Source organism: Cyrtonyx montezumae, unplaced genomic scaffold, assembly GCF_038088225.1.
Source record: "Cyrtonyx montezumae isolate F1298 unplaced genomic scaffold, pur_monq_1.0 scaffold_12, whole genome shotgun sequence".
NCBI classification, from domain to species: domain Eukaryota; kingdom Metazoa; phylum Chordata; class Aves; order Galliformes; family Odontophoridae; genus Cyrtonyx; species Cyrtonyx montezumae.
In genome coordinates, this window is record NW_027071848.1 from 18960240 (window position 1) to 18987883 (window position 27644).

Below are 27644 nucleotides of genomic sequence, written 5' to 3' on the forward strand. Positions count from 1 at the left end.
TGCCTTTTTTCACCCATATGTGAGAAGATGAAGCTATCCTGTGGATAGTTCTCCTGATTCCTTACTGGTTGCGTTGCTTCTGTCAGTCTCAGAAGTCCTCACTTAAGCTGTTGATTTTTCAGAGGTTGCCATGTTGTTTGGTTGGTGCTGAAGCTCCCACTGTACTTTATTTATGTGTAATTTGGTGGTTTTACTCTGAACTGTGGTTCTTGTGACTGAAAATTCCCTTCATGTATGGTTTGAAGCTGCTGGAGGACAATTTTTTTGGACTTTATCGCCCCAGTGAGGACTGAAGTGTATTGTGGAAGGGAGTTTCTAGTTTAATTACATCCCAAAAATCATCTGTTTGGGTGCATCAGGACACCTGCAAACAAAACCAAAGGGTAGCAAGTGGGATGGCTCAGTGATTGAACTCCAAGCTATGCTAACTACACAAACCAAAATGGTAATGTGGTGTGGCTTTCTGTTTTAGATGTGCATCCAGTTTTCATTTTCTGTTTTTTTGGTTTTTTTTTTACTTAAGGCAGGGAGAGCGTGAAGGGGACTCGTTCTCATTTTCAGCATACAATTAGGTTATTTTGGGTGGGATTTTTTTTTTTTTGGCTTGTGGTTCAGCTCTAGAGAGCTGCTTTGGTGGGGGGTTGGACTCCATGATCTCTAGAGGTTGCTTCCAACCCCTATGATTCTGTGATTCTGTGTGATTCTAATAACAAAGAAAATTTAAGGTACTGTTGACTTATTTGTTCTTGATTATCCTGATTAGGATGATATTGTTGCTGATTATTCCTAAATTATTCCTATTCTTAGTATGAGCTAGTTTGGAAGCTTTAGGTCTGCTACAGTGTTAACTTCATAAATAGCAGTATGTGGGTCCTTCTAGGTCCGTAAAATAATATACATGCAGTTATCCAAATAAACTGCTGAAGGAATAGAACGCATCTGTTTGTTCACTGAACTCAACTACAGGAATAAAAATACCAAGTATTCAATCTCTGTCTGTTTGGCTTTTCCTGGCTGCTGTTGTGTCGTCAGCCTTCCTTGCCCACGGCACTGAAGAGCCATACCTATATTGTGTATAGATGAAAAAAATTGGCTTCCAGTTGCTGTTGTTCATATTCCTATTAATAACTCTACTGTCCTTTGTACAGATGAACTTGAAAAGCATATGAGGTAGAAATATTACACGGATTGAAACTTTAAGGCTGCTGCTCTTATCAAGAGGGATTTAGTTCTCTTGCAAAGTTGATGCATCTGCAGACCCACCTAGCATGGAACTGACCTTCATTTTTCTTCTGCTTTTAGCCGTGCGGGACGTTCCAAACAAGCTGCTAGTAAGGAGAACGAGTCCAGCGAAGAGATGGATGTATTTCAGAGTAGTTCACCTGTCAGCGATGATGTTCCCCAGGAAGAAGTAATGGAAGAAGAGGAAGTTTCCACAGTCAATGTAAGAAATGCCTTCTGGTTTGGGTGCCTTTTTTTGTCTGTAGCATTGTCTTTGTACTAATGTGTTTGAAGACTGACTTCCCCTATTCCTAAAGCTTAACCTTCTTCCTTTAAAGCAAACGAGGTGGTGCTCAAATGTCCGTGTTGTGTAGCAGCGCTGTGGCGTAGTTTCTTAGCGAATCCTCATTTCTCAGACAGAAAATGTCAGTTTTTGCCAAGAATCATAAGCACAGCTATTGTTATGTGTCGATCTGCATAGAGCTTCTTGGGAATTTCCAGCTAACTCATACCTTTTCTTGTCAGCTAGATTATAATAATGAGTAGTGTAACTAGCTTATTTTTTAATATTTGGAGAATTCAGGGGTGGTAACTTAAATAAAATTATGCTGTCATTGCTCAAGGCTTGTACCTGTGATAAAAGGAGTGAGGAACGATGCCGTAGGCAGTTAAACTTACGCGGTACTGTGAGAGAAAGCATTTTCTAAATGCATTTTCACTACAGACTGTATTTATCCTTGGTTTTTTTCAGAGCTCGGTGTTTCTGTAAAAATATCTAAAATGCTTTTTTCCCCAAACAGGTGCGTCGCAGAACTTCCAAAAGGGAAAGGCGATGAGTGAGCGTGTAGTTGTCGGCCTTCCAGGTGAAAGCTTTGAAGAATGCTTTTGATATAAAGCTTGAGACTGAACAAAGCTGTTAGTGCACAAATGGGGTTGCTAAAAAAAAAAAGACAAAACCTATTTTATTCTTACTGCCCCTGCATTCGCAGTCCCTAGGTCACAAGCTTTAGCCACACACACGTTGATATCATTAACTGTGGATTTTTGTGAAGTGTAATGTGCGCTGGCTTTGTAGACATACGAACTAAAGAAGAAAACTGTAAATAGTTCTTTTTTAATGTTTCTGACTTCTAAAGTGCTTGTATAGCTTTTATCTGCAGCTTTAAACTGACAGTGCCCCACTGTTTATTGGATCTATTGATTTAAAAATGATCTCAAGCAATATCTGTCAGTGTTCGTATTTGTACTCTTGTTGACATTTAACTGTGAAAAAATCAGTTGAACAAATAGTGCTACTTTCTCTTTCCACTATTTGTTGAGAGGAAGAAATGCAATGGTGTCTGTTTGCTCCGTGAATCTGACCTAGCGTTTACCTGTAGGCACCCACCTATCATCAGAGGTGCTAGATTACTTCCTTTTACAGTTGAACAATGTTGGATAGAGTGAGACAAGAGATGCAAATTGTGAAAGAAGTTGTTTGACTTGTTTTACACCTCAGTATTGACGCCAGACCTTTCTGGACTTCTAGTGGCATTGAAAAATTCAAAAAAGATTTAAAATATTATAATTTTAAAAGTGTGTTATTAAATAATGTACTGAAACCCCACCCCTTTTATCTTTCCCTATCAGTTTTTATTAATCTACTGTATCAATAAAATTCTGTAACTGAGTTTTTAATAGTCTAGTATGTTAATGTGTATAGATATTTCCTTCTGAACACGATGTTCACAAAGAGCAAATTATTACTACATTATAATATGAAATCTGATATATAAACATTAGTGAAAATACAGTTCTTATTACAATGTAAAGTTAATCACAAAGAAAAAATTTTATTGATGCAGTGTGTCTTTATAAAGCTGTTCTTGAGAGCCAAGTGTTTTGTATTTTATAGTGAAGTTGCATGTTTATGAAAAATGTGCTGAAAATGGGATGTAATGTTTTTTTTGGAAACTCGTATCTAGCAGTAGTGTATGGTAGGTTGCCTCACGAGAGAGCCCTCTATTCAGAGTTTATTGTACTTTTTTCTTTCTTTTTGTGAGCCAAATTTTTTTGGTATGAAGAGCTACGGTTTTGTTGAATGATTGCAGTCGAGCTATTGACGATTGCACTCAAGGTATTCAAGATTTGAATGAAGCTCCGTTTTTCTTTTACGCTACAGTAGAGAAGTGGTATTTGTATTTTATAACCCGGGGAGGAAAAAAAAAAAAGACATTGGAAAAAAAGTTCTTAAGTTGGTATCCTGTATGCAGTTCCACAGTTTACAAACTTTGTCTTTAAAAACCAAAACATGGAGGTTATTGTACTATGCTTTGCTGAGCACGCGTGATAATTTCACGTGCTGTGCTCTCTCTGGTTCCCTACAGTTGGCGACGTGTGAAAAAAATCCATTTCTCACTTAAGAAAATGTGTCCCATTGGATAATGGAGCATTTTCACATAATCCATCAAGAAATACATAATAGCTGCAAGGTGACCTGTAGGCATTTGTGGGATGAATAATAATGCTGAAACACGGATTTGCCAATTTGCAAGCTTAGAATATCACTAGTAAAGAAATCAAACTTTTTTCATTATGTAGTTGTTGTTGCTGACGGAAAAAGGTGTTTTTAAACTAGATCGTCCACAACTCTGCTTCATTTTCCTCTCCTCCTGCCCCAGTATTCAACTTTTCAACATTTATACCTATTGGTATGGGGGAAGTGCTGCCTGAAAAGGCAGTTAGGTTTGGTTTGAATTGACTTCAACACAGTCGGCACACCTGAGCTTAGGCCTCAGCAGTGCAGATGCAAGTCGTTCTGTTGTGTTGGATTTTTTCCTTTTTGGTATAAAATGACTGAAAGCTAGCTTTATATTTTCCTCTTTGACAGAATTGCACTGAAAACGTTTATGGAAGATGTATCTTTGAGTCCATTTTATACAAAAATATGAAAAATTGATGTTGAAACTGCTGCAGACTCTTGAGGCTTTATGTGCATAAACACGGTTAGGTTAAACTTCATCAAATATTGATGCACATTACTGATCATAATGCTTAATGTAAATTTAACTACAGTTTTGCAATTTAAATGTTGATTTCTTGGGTTATAATGTGTAATTCATTATTTCTTGAGAAATAAGCACGGCAAATATTCTGTTCTTACATTCGAGCCTCCTCTAAGTTCATTCTCATCTCATAAAGAAAATGAATATTTTATGTACTAACATTTTGAGATCTGCGTACAGTAGCTACAGTAGAGTATAATTATATATAAAAGATAAATTGCTAACGTTCAGTTAGCATGCTCTTCTACAATGATAATGTTAAGTTTATAAAATGTACTGTATTACATTAAACGATCAAATTGAACTCACTGTAACAAGTTCCAGTATGAAATTTTTACGAGATCGACGAAGTATCTTGCTGTACTCTGCAGCAAATGCAGCTTAATTTGTGTTACATTTCTTTTTCGTGCTGCAGTGCAACAGGAGACTTTCAGTGATCTGTAGTTCATGTGTAAAAAAGCAAAGAGTGGCTGTAATCTTGATACTAGCATTTAAGAATAATTTGCTATGATTTCAGAAGCATGGGTTTTTTTTTTACTTTTTACCGACTCAGATTATTAATATTTAGCACTAGCTAATCCACTAATAGGAAGGAAATGTATGACATTGCTTGAAAGCTGTAGTGTAAGTACACCTCTTCCACCTAGGATACTCTAGATTCCTCTATGAATGATATTTGACTCTGCCAATTGACTTTATTTTCTGGCAAAATTGAACCCTTTTTCAAATATTTTCATGTTTGCTGTTTTGACATTTCAATCTCTGTGAACAAAAGCAGAATTTACAGAAAAAGCATTCATATTAAAGACACTTCTACTCAATATGCATACGTTCAATTTGTGACTAACGTGCAAAAATTTGGACTTGAAAATTGAAGTCTGCGTTTGCGACCACGTACAGTATGCGTTGCAGCCTGCAAGTTTACGTCCCCGTGTTTGTGGGGTTAGTTTGTCCTGTGCAAAAACAAGTGCAACAACAGCTACGTGTATACGTTTGAATGTTCTAACAGTTGTGTATGCAGGGCATGTGATGGTATGGGGGCACACGTGTCTTAAAAGGTGTGTACCCGGGATATACAAGAGTCTGAGTTTATATGCAGGTTTTTTTATAAACCTGTCTGTTTAGTAGCATACCTGCGTATTCAGTGAAGATGAGTACGTCTCTACCTCACCAAGGTAGGTACAGTATGTAGTATAGAAAGAATTCTTCAAAGTAATGCAGTCGGATGTCCTTCCTGCTTACAGGCCAGCACGTCCACAGGCAGGTGATAAGACGGGCGCGTGGTGGCCGTCCTGCTGCAGGCTGACGGCTCTTTGCTTTTATGGTCATGGGGACCAAAACGATAAGATGTACCTAACAGGGGCCTCTTGTCCTGACCTCCATAGCCAGAATGCGTTTTTGTTTCCTGTTACACTTACAGGTTGCCTCTCCACTGTTTGCATCTTTGTTGGATGTTGCCTTCGCAAGAAGATGCTTACCAATTTAGCTGCAGTTTCCTAATGCGGGTGGCAGTGACTTACAATATATAGATAAATAACTCCCTGCTGTGTCAGAAGGGTTCTTCAGCTTATTTAGGACACTCACCTCGTTGTGTGCGTTACAGCTTCTGGAGCTCTGTTGCTAGTGGAAAATTAAGAAGTCAGTTGTTGCTAACACGGATAGAAATGCTGGGCTGAAAAAGAAACAGTTTGCTTTGAACTTCTTGCAATTCTGCTGTCCAAAAGATCTGACCTCTGCACAGAGTTCACCAAGTGCCATTGTATGTGCAGGCAGGATAAACGGGCAGGGAGCTGCTCTGGCAGGGGGTTGGACTTGATCTCTAGAGGTCCCTTCCAACCTCTACATAAATATCATGCAGTGTATGTATGGAGTGACCAAAAGTTTCACTCTTGCATTTTTTCCAGTGCCTCACTACAGACGTGATCTGGTTTTCTGCAGCACATTCATTTCTGTAACGGTAACGTGTATTCTTTACAGATAGTGCTTCACACCTCTCTATGTATGAAAGAAGGAAGGGCACTCAGGTGCTCATTTCCAGTCCCACAGATTGGTATTCCAGTACTCACGTGATTGCTGGCAACAGTTTCTTTGGAGGATAGCTGACATCTCATGCGGTGATTTATTTGGCTTGCTGTGCTCCTGATGCCTCACGTGGATACAAGGGAACGTGGTATTTTGACAATCAGAGCAGCATTGAATACGTTTCCTGCTTACTCAGAAGTAATTTTCTTGAAAATAAATAATGCTTGCATATCACAACTTCGTTACTTGTTTCTGAACAGATCCAGAGAACTAGAGGCTAAAGATTCTGGTAAGGTTCTGTAAGACTCAGCGTTGCTGGATTTTGTTATGTCCTTTAGACAGGAGATGATTGCTCAAATTATGGCACGTGGTGAAAAGGTGAACTTGGGAACAGTCTTATTAGTAGCAATTTCTGTTACGATACAAAAGGAAGCGTTAGTGTGAGACATCCTTCCCCTATGAGCCTTTTCTTTAACACACTGAAAAGAAGTAATGCCAAACAGCTTTCTCCTGAAGCCACGACAACCAGAAGTACTGTGATGGGGAACAGCTTCGGGTTGGGTTTTTTTTTTTTGACAACTATCTCAAGCTTACAGGTTGCTGTATTTCTTGTAGTACGTTTATATTCAGCACAATTCATGTAAACTAAAGATATTTTGAAGAAGAGTTTTTAATCCGTACTTAATAAAAAAGACAATAATTAAGGTGTTAATTTTAAGTAGTGAGTTTTATTTTTTACAGCCATATCTACAGACATTATGTGTTACTGATATATTACAAGAATCCGATGTACCCCAACATTTCTCTGGAGCCTTTGACCCACAGTGTACTGAAGGGTGCTGGAAGCTGCCCCTGTGCTTTCCTGGAAAGGCAGCTGCTGTTGTCCTTCCATGAACATTGCTTCAAGAAGTAAGAGCTGGAAGGGGAAGATGGTTGTTCTGTTTACCTTCTGTTTATGTTCTGTGTGGCTTAGGTGAGCAAAGAACAACGGTGCGTGGAGGAGTGCCAAGTGAAAAACGGGATGTTAGAAATGAGTTCTTAATTTGGCACAGAGATGGGGAAAGGGCGGGGAGCCAGCAGGTGACATGATGGGAAAGTAGTTCCTCAGTAGCAGGTGACTGACAGTAGGAGTCTTCTATTCAAAATGAAAGTCTACGTGAGGGAAACTAAGTTAGTGGTTTTTTTCATTTTTGTTTTGCTTTTTGTTTGCTTGTTTGTTTTTTGACTTATTTTTTAAGAGGACAGAACTGAGGATGTGTTGCTTGCTTGGGTTTGGAGGAAGAGGTTGCAGCGCTGAAACATACATAAAAGCTCTTAAGAACTGAGGCTACTTGGAAAGTGAGGCTGAGAGCTGCTAGAGGCCAAACTTCATTTGTGAGGGATGTGGAATAATTACAAACACAAGGGATGTGAGCTGTAGCTATGAACATAAGGTAACGTATCGTCCGCCTGAATGCAGCACTGAAAGGCAAGACAGGTCAAGACAAGCAGTTTGGAAACAAGAACTCTAAAAGCTGTCTAATAGTGCACCTGTAAACACTTCAGCTGCAGATAGCAATAATTGGTAGTGGTGTCTCCCACACTGCCTCTCATTACATCTTTCAGCTTGAGCTGTTTTCCTCACAGCTTTACGCAAAACCTCAGTGATCCAGTCTTCCTTAGTCATTCTATCTTAGCAGCCTCCTCACGTACGTAACGCCTCCTGCTAGGAGATGTGTCATTGCTACTCCGTGGGCCCCAAGCAGCTGGGTGTCTGAAGCTCTTTTTCTTGTTGGAGGTGACTTCTGGCTCATTGGTTGTGAACCAAGTGCAGATGCCATGCAGCGGTGTCACAGACATCAAACTGTGAAACAAAAGCAGCCATCAGTCTCCTACCCACAGCATACGTTGGAAGACATGCACTCAAGTTCTGTAGCTCTGGAGAAGCAAGCTGCTCCCAGGGGAGTCATGCCTCAAAGCTGTGAAATTGCCTTCCTACATGTGACCAGCGTTATCCAAAGGAAGGTCGGGTAAGCACTAATAGCAAAGTTGGGTTTATTTAATTCCATTTTGTATGATAACCACTCTGAAAGTAATGCCTCCTATTTCATTTTGTTGGGCCATGACATCAGAGGCGGTGGTACAGCAGGAGAGGTTGAACCCTCCCACCAAAATCCCATTACGTGCTGTGACAGATGGCAGCAGAGGAGCAGTGTGACAGAAAGGTATCTGACATGGAAGCGTTGATAAGCGTGTATGGAGCAAAGGTGCATCACTGAGTTCCTCCAGGGCACGCACTGGCATTCACTGACACTGAATGTTCAGTGTGCACAGTGTGGGGATGGGCGGTGCACTTCAGCACCAGCAACAGCGGCAACAGCGACGTGAAAGACGAGCCATGTTCTGGATGGCCACGCAGATTGTTAGGAGTGCAGCTCTTGTTCACTGCTGGCCAAACTGCATAGCTAATGGTGGTGACTGTGTTGAAAAACACTGTTTTGTAGCTGAGAACTTTCCTTAACAAACAGCATAGAATACATAATGTGGTGCTGCTGCGTATCAGCCTTCATCGCACAAACAATTGTGTGTGTTGTACAACCTCCAATAGTTGTTTTCAGTGTAAGCCATTTGTTTCTCTTGGGGCTTATGGAGCTGCAAAGCAGCTTTCAGCAGTCAAGACAGACCTTCCTTCCATTCGGTACACATACACTTGTAAATTGAGTGTTGTTCGTGTATACTCGGTGTAAAGCAGCAAACTGAAAGCGGAGCTTTGAAATATTGTATGTATTTAATATCTGGAGAATTGCAAAGCATTTGTATGCACATGAGTACTATACATGTTTACCAGAAGCACTGACTGCTTGAGGTTGGAGAACATTTCTGCAGTATTCAGAGAGGTTCCAACCCCCTTCTCCCTCACATTGCAAGTCTGCATGGACAGTGTGCCTAACGCCAACACTGTTTCTTTTAACTTGCTGATGAAATCGCTTTTTGAGTGCCATTTCTCTGCTGTGTGGTCTGCGGTCTTCTTAGCAACTGCCTTTAGAAAGACTCGATGGGTTGTGCAGGTGCAGGGGCTCCGATCTGAGTGGGGGACAGTTTTCAGGTGATGTTCGGTCCTTCCAGCTCTGCACTGGGAGACAGAGGGGCACACTTCCAACTTCAGAGAAGTGCCACTTTTTCAGGTCCCTTTGCGTATCTCGGTCAGTTTGGGCATTCTGAAGTTCTCAGAGCAAACACTTTCTCCATTGTTAGTGATACAGGCCAGGAATATGGTTTTCAAGTTCTCTCTCTGTGTCTCAGTGCATTTCACTATGATGCCATAAGCCCAGCTCCACAGCAACTATGGAGTCTTTGTAGATGAGCTGTCCTGTGGAGCTGAGGCGGCTTTGGCCTTTCGGAACAAGGACTGCCTGGTTGGTCAGGAGGTCACTGGTGACCTTGTTCCTGTAGGAGCAATGCCACTATTATCATTCCTATTCTCAGCAGGAAAAAAGCCAGTACTGAAGCTCCCCCTGCTCAGGCTCCACCACCCTATTTAAATTCAAGACGGACAAAGACTTCTAAGTAGCTGCTAAGTAGCTGAGTCATCCCACTGTACTACAAAGGGACTAAAAGATAAGTGTTCCACAGTTGAAATTCTTGGGAAGAGCGAAGGACAGCTGGAGGGCTTCTCACAGGGAGTCTCCCGAGTGAACATCTGGATTCCTTGGTCTTGGTCCTGAGATGTGAAGTTCCTCTGAATAGCTGTTCCCCCTATGACAGACAGGAGATACTGGCATTGCCCTGTTTCATCTCAGCCATGGATGCTGCTTCAAGTCTTTTTCTTCTGACCGTTTTGTTTTTAGGTCTAATTTGTATGTCCCCGTAACTGAAGGCACTTTGATTCTTATCTGCATAGCCTGAGGCTTCAGGACATTTTTACACTGTCCATTTCTCCTGCAGGTGTTCTGCTGTTCATAACCAGTGATTATCTGACAGTGTCCAGATCTGAAAACAATCCAGGTGTTGGTGGTTACAGTGTGTTCTGTCAGAATCCAAAGAGTGTTGGAGCAGTGCTTGAAGATCTGCTTCTCTCTGGCTATCTGCTGCATGTCTATCTGGGAGCAGCTTCACCCGTGCTTTGAGGAAGCAAAAATCCGGTTCATCACTCAAAAGCTAAAGCCAGTATGGGGCATCTCATAGCATGCTACTGCTGTGTCATCAGATCTGAATCTTCTCCTGTGATTAGTAGGTTCCCCTCCTTGGAGGTCTCCAGAAGCCAGCCAGGCGTGGTCCCAGGCACCCTGCTCAGGGTGCCCCTGTTGGGTTGGGGTGACAAACATCACTTCCCACCTCAGCCATTCTCTGACCAGTTCCAGGGATGTGCATGCAAACTCACATGAAATGTACACGTGGTGGGGGATCTTCGGCAGCCGTGAACATTCTACTTGCTTTTTCCCTGTCCTTTGGTATCTATTAGAGACATTCCTGCAACTGAAGGGCACTGAAATACTGAGCAGGGGAGGAGGTGACAGTCTGGAACATTACAGCTCTCCATACGGCAAGAGAACTGTTTCATGTGGCAGAAAGAAGTACAACCATTTAATAACCATGGTTATTAAAGTAACCTATGCGTGTATTTTCTCCTTTTCTGCTGTCACTCTTCTGAAGCATTTTATATTTTAGTTTCGTACTGAATAGCAACTGAAATGGAACAGTTTTGTCTTGTACACTGATTGAGAGAGAGGGTCATAGGAGCATACACTCCCCTCCCCAAGAATAAGAAACACATTGAGAAACTCCTGTGAGTTCAGTGGAGAGCTACAGCTACCAGGGTGGTCAGGGCCTGGAGCACAGCCCTGTGCCTGAGGCTGGCGGTGATGTTCGGCCCAGCAATAGCCCGACTGCAGGGAGCTCAGGGAGCTCAAAAAGGTGGGCCTGGACTTCTTACAGCAATGTGTGATGGCAAGAAGAGAGATGAAAGAAACTGAAAATGATATGAGCACTGATGTAAGGAGATAGTAACCACAGTGAGATCGGTCAGGGAGCAGAACAAGTCGCTTAGGGAAATCACACATTTTCCCTTTGGAGATGGCCAGGAACCAGCTGTGTAAAGCTGAGCACTGTGGCCTGACCCTGCTTTGTACTGAGCTTGGACTGCAGATCTCCTGAGGGGCCTTCCAGCCTGACTTACCCTCTGAACCCTCTCCTGTGACACTGTAGCTCATTGCAGTGGAAATCGTGAAATGGGGAAGCTTTCTCTGACCTGGTAAATTTAGGTCACTCTATTCTAGAGTATAATTTTTGTTCCTTCTTCCCCCTGCTATTCAGCAACACAGTAGATGAATGTTAGCACGGTTTAACAGCTAACAGATTGGTTCACCTTAAATGCAATCACAAAAATGAAAAATGAAATGTGGGTTCCAAAGAGCTTATTGTGTGTATATGCATTTAGGGAGAACTATGTATGGACGTATAAAAACGTGTGTGGATGTGCACACATGCAAACAGCTTGAAATCTGGATTTTGCTCCTAGGTCACTTCTAGTTATCAGTACCAGGAGTGTGTGTGCAGTGCTGCAGTAGTGCAGTATGTTTTATAATGTGCTGTTTAGTACATTCAAGGCTGAGTGGCTGTGGATGCAAATTACAGTTCTAATCCAATTCTAATCCAACTGAATTAAAATCTCAGTGTACTGTGGTGGGCTTTGGATCTGAGTAAGTGAAGGACAGGAGTGCACTGTCTGAAGAACTGTAAAGCGGTTTGATACAGCAAGATGGATGTTCCCCAGGGACAACTGGCGACCACTGAAGGCAGCCCTGGGTTGCCGGAGAAACACGTTTGTGGAACTGTGGCAACTTCTGGGATCTGCTTTGAAATGCTCTGATGTTCTGAGTTTCTTCTGGTGTTGGTGAGAGACTCCTTTTGGGACGTGTCTGGGTGCTGCTGCAGCCTCAATGCAGTCCAGCCGGTTCCTAAAGGACGGGAACTCCTGTTCCAGCTGGCTCCTGGCTGGTGTGGCTGCAGGTACAGGGCAGCCCATACAGGCAGTTCCACAGCGCGCACACCAGCAGTTACTCTGGCAGCTGTCCATGCCAGTGCTCATGGTCTCAGTTTGGTTTGAGGTCCCAAAGGAGAGTGCAGCTCTGTGGGGCTAAGGGATGCTGAGGATCTCAGGGCCGAGAAGATGGGCCTTTACCTGCATGAGGTGGGTGCCCTGGAGGGTCTATGTTGCCAAGCTGAAGTGCTGTAGGAGGAGGGCAGTGGCTGCAGAACATCAGGGATGACCAGAACGACCAACTAGACCTTTCACAGGACCCTGAAGGTTGTAAGAACCCTCTTGCCCAGCTGCACACAAGAAGGTGCTGGAAGAACCTGTCGGGTGGGAAATGTATCACAGAATTGCAGAGTTGTAGAGGTTGGAAGGAACCTCCAGAGACTGAGTCCAACTCCCCTGCCAAAGCAGCTCCCTAGCCCAGGTTGCTCAGGTAGGCGTCCAGGCGGGTCTTGAATATCCCCAGAGAAGGAGACTCCACTTCCATCACCCTTACTGTGAAGAAATTCTTAGGCACATATGTGCAGAACTTCCTATGTTTCAGTTTCTGGCCATAATGTAACACTCAACTACAGCAAAGTTCAGGGACTGGTGACTTCTGGCCCCACAAGCATGGCTCCTGCTCCCCTTGCGGACCTGTCTCTAGTGCAGATTGTAGCTGGCAGCAGGAGAGGGGCAGGAAGTTCCCTTCAGGACAATGTGACCACCTAGCCCCATGATACTTCTGGAAGAAAACAATGAATGGCAGCAGGAGGATACTCCATCTGCTGCCCTTCCTGGTATGTAGGAGGGTTGGCTTCCTGCTGGGGGCTCTGATCTGCTCTTCCACATGGGCACTGACACTGTGAGCAGGGAGACCTGGAACATGTTAAGTGTGACTGCATGGCTCTGGGGGGTTGGAGCCAAGCACTCGGGCTCCCACTTCTTGTCTCCTGGATCCTGTTGATGATGCTACTGCTTAAGGAGGAGTAAACAGAATCATAGGGTTCAATTACTCAGTGAGCAGCTGCTGTTTGTTAAGAAGAAATTTTTATTATTATTGTTTTTATTATTTTTTTAAGAGCATGGAACCCTCTTCAGAGACTGCTGGGAAGAGAGAAGATCCTCCCAGCCAGGTGGGACAGAGCATCTTTGCCAGCAGGCTGTCCAACCTGGTAAGGAGAGCTTCCAGCTAGGAGTGATAATGGAGGGAAATGCTTAACCCTGCATCGAGTGAGGAAGTAACAGACCAGACTGGCAATCAAAGGGAAGCAAAAAAAGCAGAGCTGAAGGGGGCCAACCGCTGGAGTCTGTACACAGATAAGAAAATGCTTATAGCAGAACTTCACAGGGGCAGCTCCCATAGCTCTTCTGGGAAACGAGCATGGTTAGGTGCCTATCTGAAGTGTCTGTGTGCAGCTGTAGGACAACAACCTCACTGGCATCACAGAGATATGATGAGGTAGCTCATGGGACAGAGCTCTTAAGGAAAGTGAGACCAGGAAGACGAGGATGAATTGTGGGGGGTTTCCCTGTGTGTGAAAGCAGCAGAGGTGCATGCAGCTCTGCCCAAGGAGAGATAAGGCGCTAAGAGTATATAATTCAGAATTAAGACAGACTGGCAGCAGTGATACCGTGGGCGTCTGCTTACAGACAACCGGATCAGGAATACTTGAACACTGGGCTCAATTGTGGGTCTCTTACTACAGGAAAGGGATTGAGTTCCTGGAGCATGTACGGAGAAAAGCAATGGAGCTGGTAAAGTCACTAGAAAGCAAAGACAAACGAGAAGTGGATATGGGAAATGGGGTCATCTGTTTGGGGAAGAGAGAGGCTGAGAGATGTCATCACTCAGCTACTTGAAAGGAGGATACAGTGAGGTGGGTATTGGTCTCTTTGTTGGTGGCAAGCATTAGGATGTGAGAAAATAGCCTCAAGTTGTGCCAAGGGAATTTTTTATTAGAGAAGGTGGTCAAGTGCTGGAACAGGCTGCCCATGGAAGTGGTGAAGTTCTCATTCCTGAAGGTATTAAAGACACGTGTGGATGTGGCACTAAAAGATGTCTAGTGGTAGAGTTGGCAGTGTTAGGTTGATGGTTGGACATGATGACCTGGAAGGCCTTTTCCAACCTAAATGATTCTGGTACTAGCTAAGGCCTTCTTGAGACAACTGGCGGAAGCCATGTGTTCTGAGGCCGTGGTTCTTGGTGAGAACTTGAAGCACAAGAGGCCCTTTCCAGTCTCAGTTGTTTTGTGCTTCTGCCATAGTGCCTTCTAGGAAACACACTGCTGCTGAGAGAGAAGAACTACAGAATTCCTTAAGGAGTTAGGTGCTCGCTGCAGCTGAACATGTCTGGCTGACTGTCTCATTGCGCAGGGACCAAGGTGTATGGATATCTCAGGTTTAGCCATGCCTCATCTGCTGTATATAGCTTTTTTTGTTTTTTTTTTTTTTTTGACAGATACTGGTAGTGTTTTGGTTACTACACTGTGCGTGGCTGCTTATAGCAAAAAAAACAAACAAACAAAAAAGGCGGGTTATAATCTTTTTTTTCTATCATGAGAAAACAAAGCTTTAGTTTCTGCATGCTGAACCACGCTGCCGTCTCTCCAGAAATCTTGTTCTTCCTCTACATTGGCCAAATCAACAAGTGATGCTCAATCACAGCTGTATCAAGGAAATTCCCTAGCTATGGGAGTTTAACTCCTCCAGCAGGGACGGCGTCCTCTGCCTCACTTGATTTTAAATGGCAGAAAGTGCGATGGAGAGAGATGGTCCTTCACAGCTCTGTTTCCTTTAAAGTTGGTTGCTCTTTTTTCATTTCAAACAGGTGAGATTTTTTGCTCAGGATCATGAGCACCATGTGAGACCAAGGCATCTCCATTTGACCAGAGCTGTAACAGAAGTAGGTGAGCCACCACTTTATTTTCCAAACACAGGAAATAATTTCTTGAATGAAAACTGTATCCCCCATCCATTCACTCTGTGCTCTTGCTAGGCACCACTGACTTACTAAATATAGAACTGCTAACGAATTTTGCTTTACCTTGTGCTCCTCTATGCTCCTGTCTTTTTGTTCCAAGTTGTGTAGTCCTTTGTAGTCCTGATTTCTTCTAAGTAAATACACATTTTCAAAGGCTCTTCACAAAGAAATCTGTGCAAATTACTTTAGAGATGACTGAATGTGACTCCCTGTGGCTTAGTGAAAGATCCGAGTCAGGGTGGCTGAGCCTGGAGAGTCCCACTCATGGCTGTTGTCCTGATGTACAGGCACAGCCTTCTCCCAACGCAGGGAGCAGTGTAAGAGGACATGTCTGCATGTTGCCCCTTCCTCATGTTAGCAGCAGCTCACAGCCCTTGGGTTGGGCTTTGTGCCCTGAGCATGTGAGCAGCTGTGTCCCAGCTCCTCTCAGGGAAGGAAGAAACCTGCAGGCAGGGTCTGACCTGCGGACCCCAGCTGGGCTCTTCTGTGCTACCCCCTGGTGTAACTAGATTGAAAATTATCTGCTGTACAAGATTTCTATTTTTTTATTAGTGTGGTTTGATGTGGGGTGTGTGGGTATAACTGATCACATTCTGAAAGTAGTTCCTGTTTTGAATGTCGGTACCTATAAATCCAGGGTTGTTAACATGTGTTAGGTTTGGCACTGTTTCTGAAGTGTTGCTTTGGATTATCGTCGATGCTGTACATGTACTGAATAGTTGGGTTGTTTTTTTTTTTTTTTTTCTTCCTTTGATCTAGGAAATTAATGTTGTCATTAAGAGAAACAAATCGTCTGTTTGATAAGTGTAAAGCTGAGTTATCAGCGTGACTAGTAGGCACTGACATGAGCTGCTTTATTCCCTGTGACTTTAAACCAGTGAAATTGATGATAAGGGCTTCTGAGTTGGGACAGTAATGATCAAGTTTAGCACATCAGTTTTTTATGCAGGTGTTGTCTATTAGCTGCATTATGGATCGTAAGAAATAATTTAAAAGCACAGTATGTGAACAAGACAACAGTGCTCAATCATCTGATTTCAAATTGATCTCAGTGCAGTTTGTTAAAAGCTTTGGAACTTCCATGAAAAAAAATAAATATGAAGGCTGCGGAATCTGTATGAAAAAAGAAAATACAGGGCAAGGTAAGACACATACACAAGAGCTTTAAGCGTATGAACGGCGTGGTGATTAATGTGAATGGTACTAGGTAGGATAATCACCCAGGGATGTGTGGAAGGGAGCTGCAGGGAGCGAACATTCCTGAGTACTCCTGGAGGAAGCTGATGAGAGATGAAGAAGTACACAGAATAATTTAAATACTGGTTCACGCTCTGGGTAATTTCCTGATGACTTAGTGGAAGCTGCTTTTTTTACCCACATTTTAGTTGAATCTGTGTGCATTGTTGTTCTGAAGAAATATTATTTTCTCAAAGACAATGTTTACAGTTTGCAAGATGATCAAACAGATGGTTTAAATTTGTTCTGATGCTCTGTGTTTTTTCACAGTCTCTTTGTAAGTTAAATAAACTTGAAAATGATCTGTCTAGAACTGTGTCATTTCCCAGACAAGACAGTTTATTGAGGACATGCCTGTCCTCTCTCTCCAAAGAGAATAATCCTCATCTTCAGTAAATAGCAATGGCTGTGATTCCCTGCCCTTCCAGGGCTTTTGTTTTTCTCTCTGCTCTCCAACATGAGCCTATGACCTCACTGCCTCCTACTGTAGCTTCTGAAAGAGGTCCCTAATTGTCCCTTGTCCACGGATATTGTCCATGTCCTTTTCCTGTTAGCCATGCTCATAGTATTGATGCATCCATGTCAAGAGGGAGCAGGGAAAAAGCAGTGCAGCGTGAAAGAGGTGATATTCCCAGGGTGATGCTATTCAGAAGTGCAGACACTTCCTTTTAGCATCCCTCCAAGTGTTCAAATCTCTTTTCCCTTGCTGGCAAAGCACCTACTCTGCGGCCTACAAAAGCCGCATGGGTCATTTTTTTAATTCTTTTTAAAGAAATGAACTCGTAACTGTTTGCCCTAGTTGATGTGAGTTTCAGAACTAGCTCAAGTTTGTTCAGACTGGCTCATTTCAGTCCTCTGTAACTGGGTCTGCAGTCCCCAGTCAGCCTCTCACACAGCGAATGCAGTTAACATAGATATTTTAATGGAATGGTAGCCTTGATTAACTAAGCAGTTCCAGAAAATGTAATTGTGCATGACAGTAGCACTTTTCTGTTTGTTTTGTTTTGTTTTTTTTAAATAATATTATGGAACAGAGCTGCAAAATCTAGTCTTGATTGCTTTGTGCATTCTGCAGCTTTTATAGTTTAGCGAGTCTATGATCATAAAGTCTTGTGCACGCATTGCTAGAGCCTGGCCAAAGCCTCTCCTGCTTTCCTGAGGGCTTCGCCCTGCCGGAGCTGCCAGGTATAGGTGGGCCAGACAGAGGGTGCACATCTTGTATGTGTCCCTGGGTTATAACTTGCCAGATCTCTGAACTGGCATGTGTGTTCTGAGACCTTCACTGGAGGTTTATTATTTACACTGCCATGTTCCAAGGTGGTACCTACAACAACAGTCCAATGCTGTTATAAAAGTTTCTGGTGAAATCTAATGTGACAGGAGAGCAAAACGATGTGGGGAAAGCTGATGGAGGTGTTGTTAGGACCCCAAGTTAGAACAAGGCTTAGCAGTGTTGGGTTCCTTGAGTGTTCATAAATGATCCAGGGATTTTTCTAAGTCCCTGAACACGTTAAGCAAACAGCCTACTTAGAGATGCAAATGAAGAGGGATTTTAATGAAACACAAACAAAGCTCTCAGACATGAATGCAGGTGGGCATTCTGGGCATGGCAGCGTAGTGCCAGCCTGCAGGCTTCTGTGGAAGGTTTGTGAGGAGCTGAAAAAGAGATATTGGAGGGGTCAGGTAAGGCAGGTGGACGGCTTGGCCGCCATGTCAGAGCTGAGGGCCTTGAGAAGAAATTGAAAACGCAGGAGCAGGACTAAGCTGGGGCCTGAGGTGCAGGCAGGTGCCTTAAAGGTGCTTTAATGCGAGCGCCTGCAGCGCCGGGCGCGCCCGCTCCCTGAGGGCGGCAGAGAGGAGCGCGGGAAGGCGGGACGGCGGCGGCCGGCAGGTGGCGCTGCAGTCCCCGTGCGGGGGGGGCGGGGCGGGGAGCGCCCCTTCCACTGCGGGGATAACGGTCGCCTGAAGGGGCGGCGAAACGGCTGCAGGCGGGTGGTGCTGGAAGGAGTGTGGTCACAAGCACGTGATTTTCATTAGAATAATAATAAAAAAAAAAAGCAAACGAACAAAAGCCTTAAGGCTGTCGTGTTCAATTGCTTGTACTTTCCAGTGACGGCAGCGCAGCATTCAGGGTGGGCCATCCCCTCTTCATAGAGGTGGCTGTAGGGGATCTCCATGCCAAGATGGTCCTTCCTGCCTGCTTGGAGTTAACTCGCACAGTACTGCAGCAGAAACAAGGGGCTCTGGTGTTGCTATGGGAGGCCCAGGTTGCACCAGAAAAAGGTAGCTCTTCCACACCAAGCTGCTCAACTCCCACTCCCACCAGCAAATTGTGCTGTTCTGGAAGCTGCCATGACTCTGGGAGGTTTCTCCCCCCCCAGGATGAGTGTAGGCTCCACGTTTGCATGCAAAAGAGTGAAATCAGCCCCCCCTTGGAGCAGTGAGGTTGGAGCAATTTTTTTTGTGTGTGTTTGTGTCAGTTGTGCAGTGGGCGTAGATGACTTCTCTGCTGTTATCTAGGCTTAAGAAACCTGCTGATGCTTTTTGTATTCTATAAACACTTTCCTGTAGTGGGAATATCAAGGAGAGATAGAAGAGCTAATTACCCGACTTCCTTGCTGCCCGATTTCCTCTCTGATTAAACAGGGCTGACACATGCTTTGCATGGAGATTAAAGCTATTTTGTTATGGAAAATGATAATTAGGCTGGCCACCTAAGTTCTGTGGAGGCTGTAGTGAATCTTTGATATGATATGGATGGCAGAACCCTGGATATCATAACAAATAGGATAGGCCTTTTAGCTGGTGAATAAGCTATGGGTGAGTGTTGGTCATTTTACATTTCTTAGCTGTCAGAAGCAGTTTTGAGAAGGCAAAATTGCTCCTACTTTTCTGTCCTATTTTCACCAAGCAGTCTAAGGAAGCAGGAAGTAAGGGAGTAATAAATTCTGTAGAGGAAGTCAGCTTTCCTGAAGCAGTACCACATTAAAAGAAGAAGAAAAATGAATTCTGCTTGTGATGGCAGGTTGTACTGAAATGGACCTGAACCTAGACCACATATGTGTTGTTGGGCTCCATTTGTCACTCCTTCGTCACCCCTGTGATACTCTGGGGCCGATTTCCAGCACTGTGACAGGCTTTTTGTGAAGGACCTTGTAGGTTCTGAGCGATTGTGTCCCACATCTTAGGCTAAGATCAATTTGCCTCTCTGTAGGATGTGTGCCATAGCAGAACTCCGGCGTGCGGCATACATCAGAGAGTCGCAGAGATGGGATAGCTCACCTCTTTTGGGCTACTGCCAGCCTTCTTCCTTTTACTTTCACAGAAGCGGGTGTGTAGAGACAGGTTGAATTGGTCTCTGTGTTTCAGGTGAACTTTTAGAACAAGAACAGCTGCACCTGTTCAGTCTTACTTTTCAAAAGCTTCCTGGAGTCTCCTGTTCTCCATCTCTGGGCTCCATCACAGCTTGACTGTTAGCAAAGATGCCTGCAGTGTATACAAAGCTTCGGGAAGAGAAGAAAGATGAGAGGACCTGCAGAACTCACAGCACTTGCAAACTGCAAGTGCCTTTTCCACATTTTCAAAGTTTCAAAGCCCAGGTCTGGGCTCCAGGGTGTCGGCACTGTCTCATCACTGTCAGATACAGGGAGCGTAGAACTTCTATGTTCAGTGTGCTACTACTTAAGTGGCAGCAGTATTTCTTTTGGTTATTCCACTGTTTTACTGACACCTGTGTGCTTTTCCTCTTTGACCTTGTTATGCCTTTTTCACAGCTGCTGCTTGCTGGAATCTGTCTCTCTATTCCACAGGAAGAGTGGCTCTGTTGGTCCCAGACACATGGCCTTGTGTTTGTATGCACTGATTCCCAATCAAAGTGGAACTGCTTCTGTCAGCCTCTTTGAGCTTTGAGCAAGATGAAAGTATGGGATGTGCCTAACATCCACTGATTGAAACAAACAAACAAACAAAAGACAGTTTTAAACTAGATTCTAGTGGCTTCTGAGCTATCTGGGAGCAAAGTCTGCTTTAATAATCAGACTCCTATGGGACCTAATAAAATGGACAGATTGAAGTGCTCCTTTGCAAGTCTGTCTCCTCAAAAAATAAAATTAAATAAAGGCATGAAAATAAGCCTGGGAAATGTTTTAGTCTTCAGTGCAGACAGGCAAGGAATACTGTTTCCCTCTCATTTTTTCTTCCGATTAGGTTGTTCTCTTCAAGATGTAGCTAACTTACAGTGGAGATACTTCCTTTCTCAGAGGTGAGAAGGTCTGAACAGAGAAGACCATCAAAAAGGGCAGGTTACCAAGAGTGACACACTGAGTATCAAATATAACCTAGGCTTCCCCACCTTTCATGTGCTCAGTCTTCTGTTTATGCTGAAGTGAAACTGGATAGCATTGCAACACTGAAGTACGTTGACCCTTTAAACCTCAAATCTTGCACAAGGGAGACTGAGCACTGCACCTCAACCTGACAGGTGAGTACTCCTCAGAATGCCATGGTTCAGTGTTCAAGTCTAAGTTGGAGCTGCCTAATGTACAGGTAAGGTCAGCCCTTGTTCCCATGAAGAATGCAGCTCTCTGCTATTTCATTAAGGGGATAATGAGAACCACAAGATTTGTTCATCGCTGTAATGTTACTGGTTTACCAAGTTCAAGGATGGAAAAACAGTAGGACTGGCCTGATGGCAAGAAATAGTGTGAGCAGCAACTCTGACCTCCCAAGATATCTGGGAGAGTTTGCAGGAGCACAAAGTGCTCCCATTAGAACAAGCTGTTCTTCAGAATGCTGAAGAGCTGTTTACTTGCTCTGCTTATTGCCTCTGGCCAATTTAATCTTGAGAGTATGCCTGCCTTGTTCACTGCTTTGATCTCTTTCATTCTGAGGGAAAACACAAAGATATTATTAAGATAAATTAGTAAAGACAGCTCAGGAACTGGGTGGGAAATGCTGATCATCATCTCCCTTGGAGATAAAGTAATCTCCATGCTCAATCAATTCAGGGTATGTAGCAGCCCTGAATGACTGCTCTGAAACATGGGAAGAACAATGGTGCTCTAGGAATTGATTGTATTTGGCCTAATTATAGAAGACCTTTGCATGGGAGTATTTAGAAGTTAATTAGAGATAGTGCTAGAAATGTGTAACACAGAACAGGTTTGTGCGAGCTGAGTAACCTTTAGGCTGCAGCATTAAATCTCTGTGCAGGCCTGGTTTTATTAATTGTCGTAGGGAAAGGAGGGTAAGAGCTCTGGAGAAAAATGCTCTATAAAGTTGAGTAAAGAAAAACACATGGGAGTGTCTGAATCATATGGCAATGTTTCTGACAGAACAGCCCTCAGGAATGATTTGGTTTTGAACAAAGTGAATGAAAGGTGCAGGTTTTTTCTATTTTTATTTTTTGCACGTGCTGTGCATTTGTGTGGAGATAACGGCCCCATTAGGGAGCACGTAGATTAAGCTGGCAAACTTGAGCCATTGAAGATTATAAATATCCTAAAAAAAAGAAGATAAGTTCCTGAGTTATTCTGAAGAGAGAAAATGAATAGCATCAGATAGATAGAAGACACAGATAGTTTCTCTAAGAAAGCTCTGACTTCACGTGCAGCTATAATTCAAACCGCCCATGGAACAGTTTACAGATCACTTTGCAGTAATCTCATTCTCTAGAAATATCACTGAGAAACAATTGCTTATTGCCATAATTTTTCCTAAATGGTACAGCAAACAATGTTTTGCGTATTGCCTACTTACAAAGATCAGTATAAATTTAAGGTATGATATAGTGTAATTAATATATTGCTGCTGTGATTTTTATCATTGCTGAAAGTCTGTGGATGTTTAACAGCACAGAGCTGAAATGCGTACATCCGAAGCAGCGTGAAGCACCAGGGTACACTGCAGGGAAAGGATGAGGTTATAGTCCAGAACTAAGGATCTGAGGAAACCCTTCCTGGAAATCAACTGAATTGGACGTGGTTGTGACCTTGAATGTTCAGTTAAGCATAGCTGACTTTTCAGGTGCTTGGAGTTTCATCAGCACTGAAGTTTTATTCAGTCTGTTCTAAAATGAAGAAGAGGTGCCTGAGCACAAGCAGGATGTGTTTCTGAGGTGCAAGATCTGCTGTGAGATTGTGGTGAGGAGCTGCACTGCAGTTGGCAAAGATCAGTGAAAAAAAACAATAAAGGAGGCACGGCATGAAGCGCTCTGACTTTCACCTTCTTCCTCTTTTGCCTAAGGCTTTTCCTGGAAAGATGCTGGTGAAAGGCACACCATCTCAGTGCTCTCTTCCAGAATGTGATTGGCTTGCAGAAGAAAATGGGAGGAAGGAAGGGATAGCAGCTTTATTTGTGCAGTGTTACAGTGCAAATTTAAGGAGTCCACTACAGAAATGACAAAACCAGCTTGAAGGTGACTTGTGGATAATAAAAGAGTAGCTTGCATTTAAATTGATGTTTTATCTACAGACATTGATATGCTTCATCGTAAGAGCTTAACTGACAATACGGTGGCAATTGGGCAGAAGATCAGCCTTGATCACAGGCTGCTAGCAGCTTACTCAACGTCATGCAAGGAGCTGCTGAGGAACCAGGAAGACAACCCAGTTAAGCTGACACCTAGGTTTAGGGGTCTCTTTATGGCTCAATACTAAGAAACTTTTCCTTGTACGCACTTATGCTTTTGCCTGGGCTGAAGTCGTATGTGGAAAAGCCAGTCACCTTTGTTTGTTTTCCATCTTCAGACCAGGCTGACTGTTCAGAGTAGGAAGGAAATGATACTCATCAGTTAGCACAGTTGGGTGTCCCTGTTAGGGAGAAGTTAATTGCTCCCAACTAAAAAATGAAGTGAGTACAGCGAGGAGCCTGAGTAAACCACTTTCCCTCTGTTTGTGAGCCTTTGTGACCAGATGATACATATCCATCCATGGTTTTGTATGCTGTCACGCATCCAAACTTTGTGTAGCCCTGTAGCTCAGTATTTACTGTATTCATGGTAACACACAAGGGCCCAGAGGTAAAGCTCCAGGACTTGTCAGGCTTTGTCTGGGCTTGTCATGGCCTGCCTGGAGCTTTGCTTTTGCTTGTTGAGCTGCAGCAGCTGTTTTCTGAAGATCAGATGACAATTGTCCATTTGTTCTACTTGCGTTTGGCTTTATACAGTTGTGTGACGCAACCGTAATTTTTATGTAGCTGAGAATAACAAGTAGCTACTTTATTTAGAATAAAAAATGTAGGGCCCTAGCAAAACAGTGCAGTGTGGAGGGCTGTACTCATAGCAGAGGCCTCAGATGGTAAACCACAGGATGCACTGCAGAGATGTGCAGATACAAGATGGCACTAGAGGACATGAGATGATAGTTGAGACCTCAGTGCTATAAATAACTCATCAGTAGTCAATTACTAATAGCTCAAAAAAAAAAAAAAAAGGCAGACCTGGGAACTGGGTGAAACTGTTTTTTTGCTGTCACAAACGCCAACTATCCAGTCTGTGAATAACCTCGTGTAGTATGAAGCTAGCAACCTTAGAATCAAAGGGGTGGTGGAAAGGAGACTTGAACAGTGAAGCAGGGGTAGGAACTAGGAGCTGTGTGTGACGACTGTTTCACTGTCTCATTACTGAGACTTAAGGGTGCTCTCTCTGTTTTTTTCTTCAATTTGTTTCTGTAATAATTACATCAGGACTAATAGTTCACTGCTTGCCAGTTCGGGTTTACTTTATACTAACTGTACAGTTTTGTCTTTTTCATGAGGTGCATTTCTTTTTGTCCATGTCAGGATTTTGACCATAATGTCTTGTTTGAAAGTGCATCCGCCAGTCAGAATGCTCAGTAAAAAGTTATGGAGGTGAAACAGCTCAGACATTCCACAAAGTCAGTACTCTGTGTCTTCCTTAGGCGTTTACTTACAAGGGGACAAATTGCTTATTTGTTCTGTAGAGGTGAACAATGTAATAAAGTTGTGAAGAGGCATCCCTGTGATGCAGCAGTTTCAGTCAAATATGCATCCTTTTCTCAGGGTGTTTGTTATCAGCACTTCAAGAGGCTTTAGAAAAATTTATTCCTCTATACCATATGTTTTGGGGGGAAGGGAAGGTGAATGGATCACTAGCTAAGAGAAGAGCTCAAGGTTTTTTTTTTTCTTCACTGATCCATCCATTATGTACAGTAAATATTTCATATATTTCATGGGGCTGTATTTTGAATATAATGCGTTGTATTTTATTTTATGCTGTAAGATTTATTATTGGAATATGACGCTGAATCAAATAATACCTTTGTAATGCAGCTTGGCACATATGCTGTGACTGTATTTTCCCTGAGCAGTTATGTATATTGACATCCAGTCTCATATAATAAGCCTCCAATAAGAAAGTTTTGTATGTCATTTATGCCAGCCTGGTGGATTTATTGAAATATGTTCTCATTTTCCAGATCAGTTTAAGTGTACCACTTGAAAAACCTTCTAGCCTGTTCTGGCTTATCAGTCAGATTTGCCAATAGTAAAAATCTTTGGTGAATTTTAGTGACAAAATTTGATTCAGTACAGGGCAATCACAATTAAGCTTTGGTTTCAATTCTGACAGTGCAGCTTTTGGTTATCAAGTAACGTCCCAATAAGACACAACATAAAAATTTACCACCGAGAAACAAATGTTTTAAGCACTTGATGACTCTGAGAAGCAGAATTCAGGGCTGATTTCTGCTGCCCAACATGGAAGTCTTTGTGAAGTTTCAAAACATTTTGCTTGCAGTGCATCAGCCAACCTTCTCCTCTGCCTGCCTCTGTGCTACTAGTCCAGTGGCCTCTGGAATTGAAGTTAGCAGCTCTTACCTGACTTCCGTGTGATGTGAAACGTAGTTGAAGATGAAAGCATAATTGGAGAAATTCCTCTGTCTCTGTCTTTCTCTTCCTTTCTCTGTGTCCTCTCCCCTCTAATATCTCTGTCTCTTTCTTTCTCTCATTCTCTCTCACTCTCGCTCTTTCACTCTTTCTCTCACACTGCGAGAGAAAACACACTGTGTTTTTTTTCCTTTCCTGGCAGATGTCTTCACATCTGAAGGGTATTTTTACAGTGTCTATCACCTCACTGAATGCAAAGGAAAATAGAAGCTCTGCATTATTCAGCAGTGATGGCAACTCCATTGCAAAGTAATCTACAATTAATGGTCCTGTGTACTCTTAAAAGAAACTTTGGTATTCTTGACACATCTCAGCAATAAAATTGAATTATATTCTTTTTTTCTGGGATTCTTCTTGACTGCAAAAAACACAGATGATCAATTTATGACAGAAAATGTAATTTAATGAAAACACTGAAGCTGCATAACAATCGAAAAATAGCCATTAATTTGCATTTTATCTTCCGTGCCGTTCTTGATGTTGCCCTCTGCAATGGGCCACAGGTCTCTCCCTCAGACGGTGTTGGCTACCATGGGATCTTTCTTGCTAAGTCACAGACTGATTCTATTGGTGGGGCATCTCCTTAAAGGCCTGCCCACACTTCAGCGTTATAGCACAGAGTCAGAAGAAGTTCCTCCAGTACTCCTCGGTACTCTCTGTACTCACAGCTGCCCCCAGACTTTCAGATGACACTTGAGAATTTGATGGAGCCTCCGAGAACTTCACAGTGATACAATACCCTTATAGCCCATCTTAGGATGCGAGCTCCTCTCTAAATGCGAGTGTCTGTTTATGTACTCAAGGAGACAAACTTATGTCCTGAAGCATGAATGGGTTGCATCTGGTGTTCAGGGACGTGTTCAGCAGGCCATAGACTACCCACTAACTGTCCTTACCTGGAGGCTATAAACTTATATCATATTTATGGCAGATGCAGCTGCTCAGAGAGGCGTTCACAGCACGAAGCTGCAATACATAGCCATCCCAAATAGGAGTGTAGCTGTGAGCTAATGGGAAATTACAGTCGCAACAACCAAGCCTCTAGTTGCTGTCTGAACTCGGCACTGCCTGAATTTCTTCTTCCACCAGCTGTCTCTGCTCTTTGGATTCTTGTTCACCTTCCTCCTGCCACTGCCCCTCCCTCTGCTGTTGACAGTGTAAACAGGCTCTGTCCTGGCTCTTGTCAGCAAGAACAAGAGAAAGGAGCTGTTCTTTTTGCACAGAGCAGACACAGTAGTGCCATATGGAAAAAGAAAAGGCTGCCTCTTCCTTTTGTTGTGAGCATCCTGTGGCATCCACAGATGGACTGAGCTGTTGCCTGCTGCTTGCTGTGTGTGTCTGTAGTGAAATGTGTCTGTATGGAAATGTGTCTGAGTGAAGCTTTTTCTGGTCTGCCTCGAAAGTGGCAAATGCTGGAAGTTTGTCTTGGTCTCTGAGAGAAGCTGCATCCTCCTCCAACACATGCGTGCTTTTCATCAAGGAACGTGGGCCCCCTTACTTGCCTGCCTTGTGAACTACCTGAAATACACAGTCGATGGATAGCACCTGCCAGCACGTTCCAGTAGATAGCTCCAGAGGAAAAAAAAACAGTTTAAGTAATACTCTCTCTCTCCTATGCATCAGGGAAGAGTGATTTAAAACAAAACAAAACAAAACAAAAAAAGCAACGAAACAACTGGAGAGACTACTGAAGCCTTAGGACGTTTCATTTCTTTTTCTTGGGGCTAATGCAAGTCTCTTTCTTATAGTAAAAACATTTCAAGCTCCTGTTCTGAATTTATTTAGTGACAATACTTCTGAAGCTTCCCTGGAGAGCTTATTTTGTAATTTAATAGATGCCACAGTTGGGGACTTTTTTTTTTTTTAATTCCAATTCACAAAGCGCTCTGTGTTTTTCATCTTTGAAGCACATTACAGACATTAAATAACCTGTGGATGGTCACTGAGAGGTAGCTAAGCCATCGCCTCTCTTACCCTGAGTCTTTCTGTTAATAACTCTGTGGGAGCTCCATTCAACTTAACTCAAATATGTTTTTTTGCTGTTAAATGAGAATTTGCATTATGCTAAAATGGTAGGTCGGGCACTAAAGATGTTTTGTTCCTGCATTCTCTTTTTAAACCATATACAACCTGCTTAGCATTTCAAATGTTTCCTAACATTCAGCCCTTGTAGCATTTTTCTTTTTCCTGTTTTATCTCATTGCTCTTCTCAGTACCCTAGATTATACCTCTTCCCTTT

The 27644-nt window shown here is 43.0% G+C and overlaps 1 protein-coding gene across 3 annotated transcripts in view; it reads left to right on the plus strand.

Annotated features, from left to right (window-relative positions):
* Window positions 1-2898, plus strand: part of PDS5B (PDS5 cohesin associated factor B) — a 94503-nt gene extending 91605 nt beyond the window's left edge. For all 3 annotated transcript variants that reach the window (XM_065730207.1, XM_065730205.1, XM_065730206.1), the window contains 2 exons: window positions 1303-1444; window positions 2022-2898. In XM_065730207.1, the coding sequence (XP_065586279.1) occupies window positions 1303-1444; window positions 2022-2057 (178 nt within the window). In that variant the 3' untranslated portion in view covers window positions 2058-2898. The remainder of the gene's footprint in view (window positions 1-1302; window positions 1445-2021) is intronic.
* Window positions 2899-27644: the final 24746 nt, after the last annotated feature.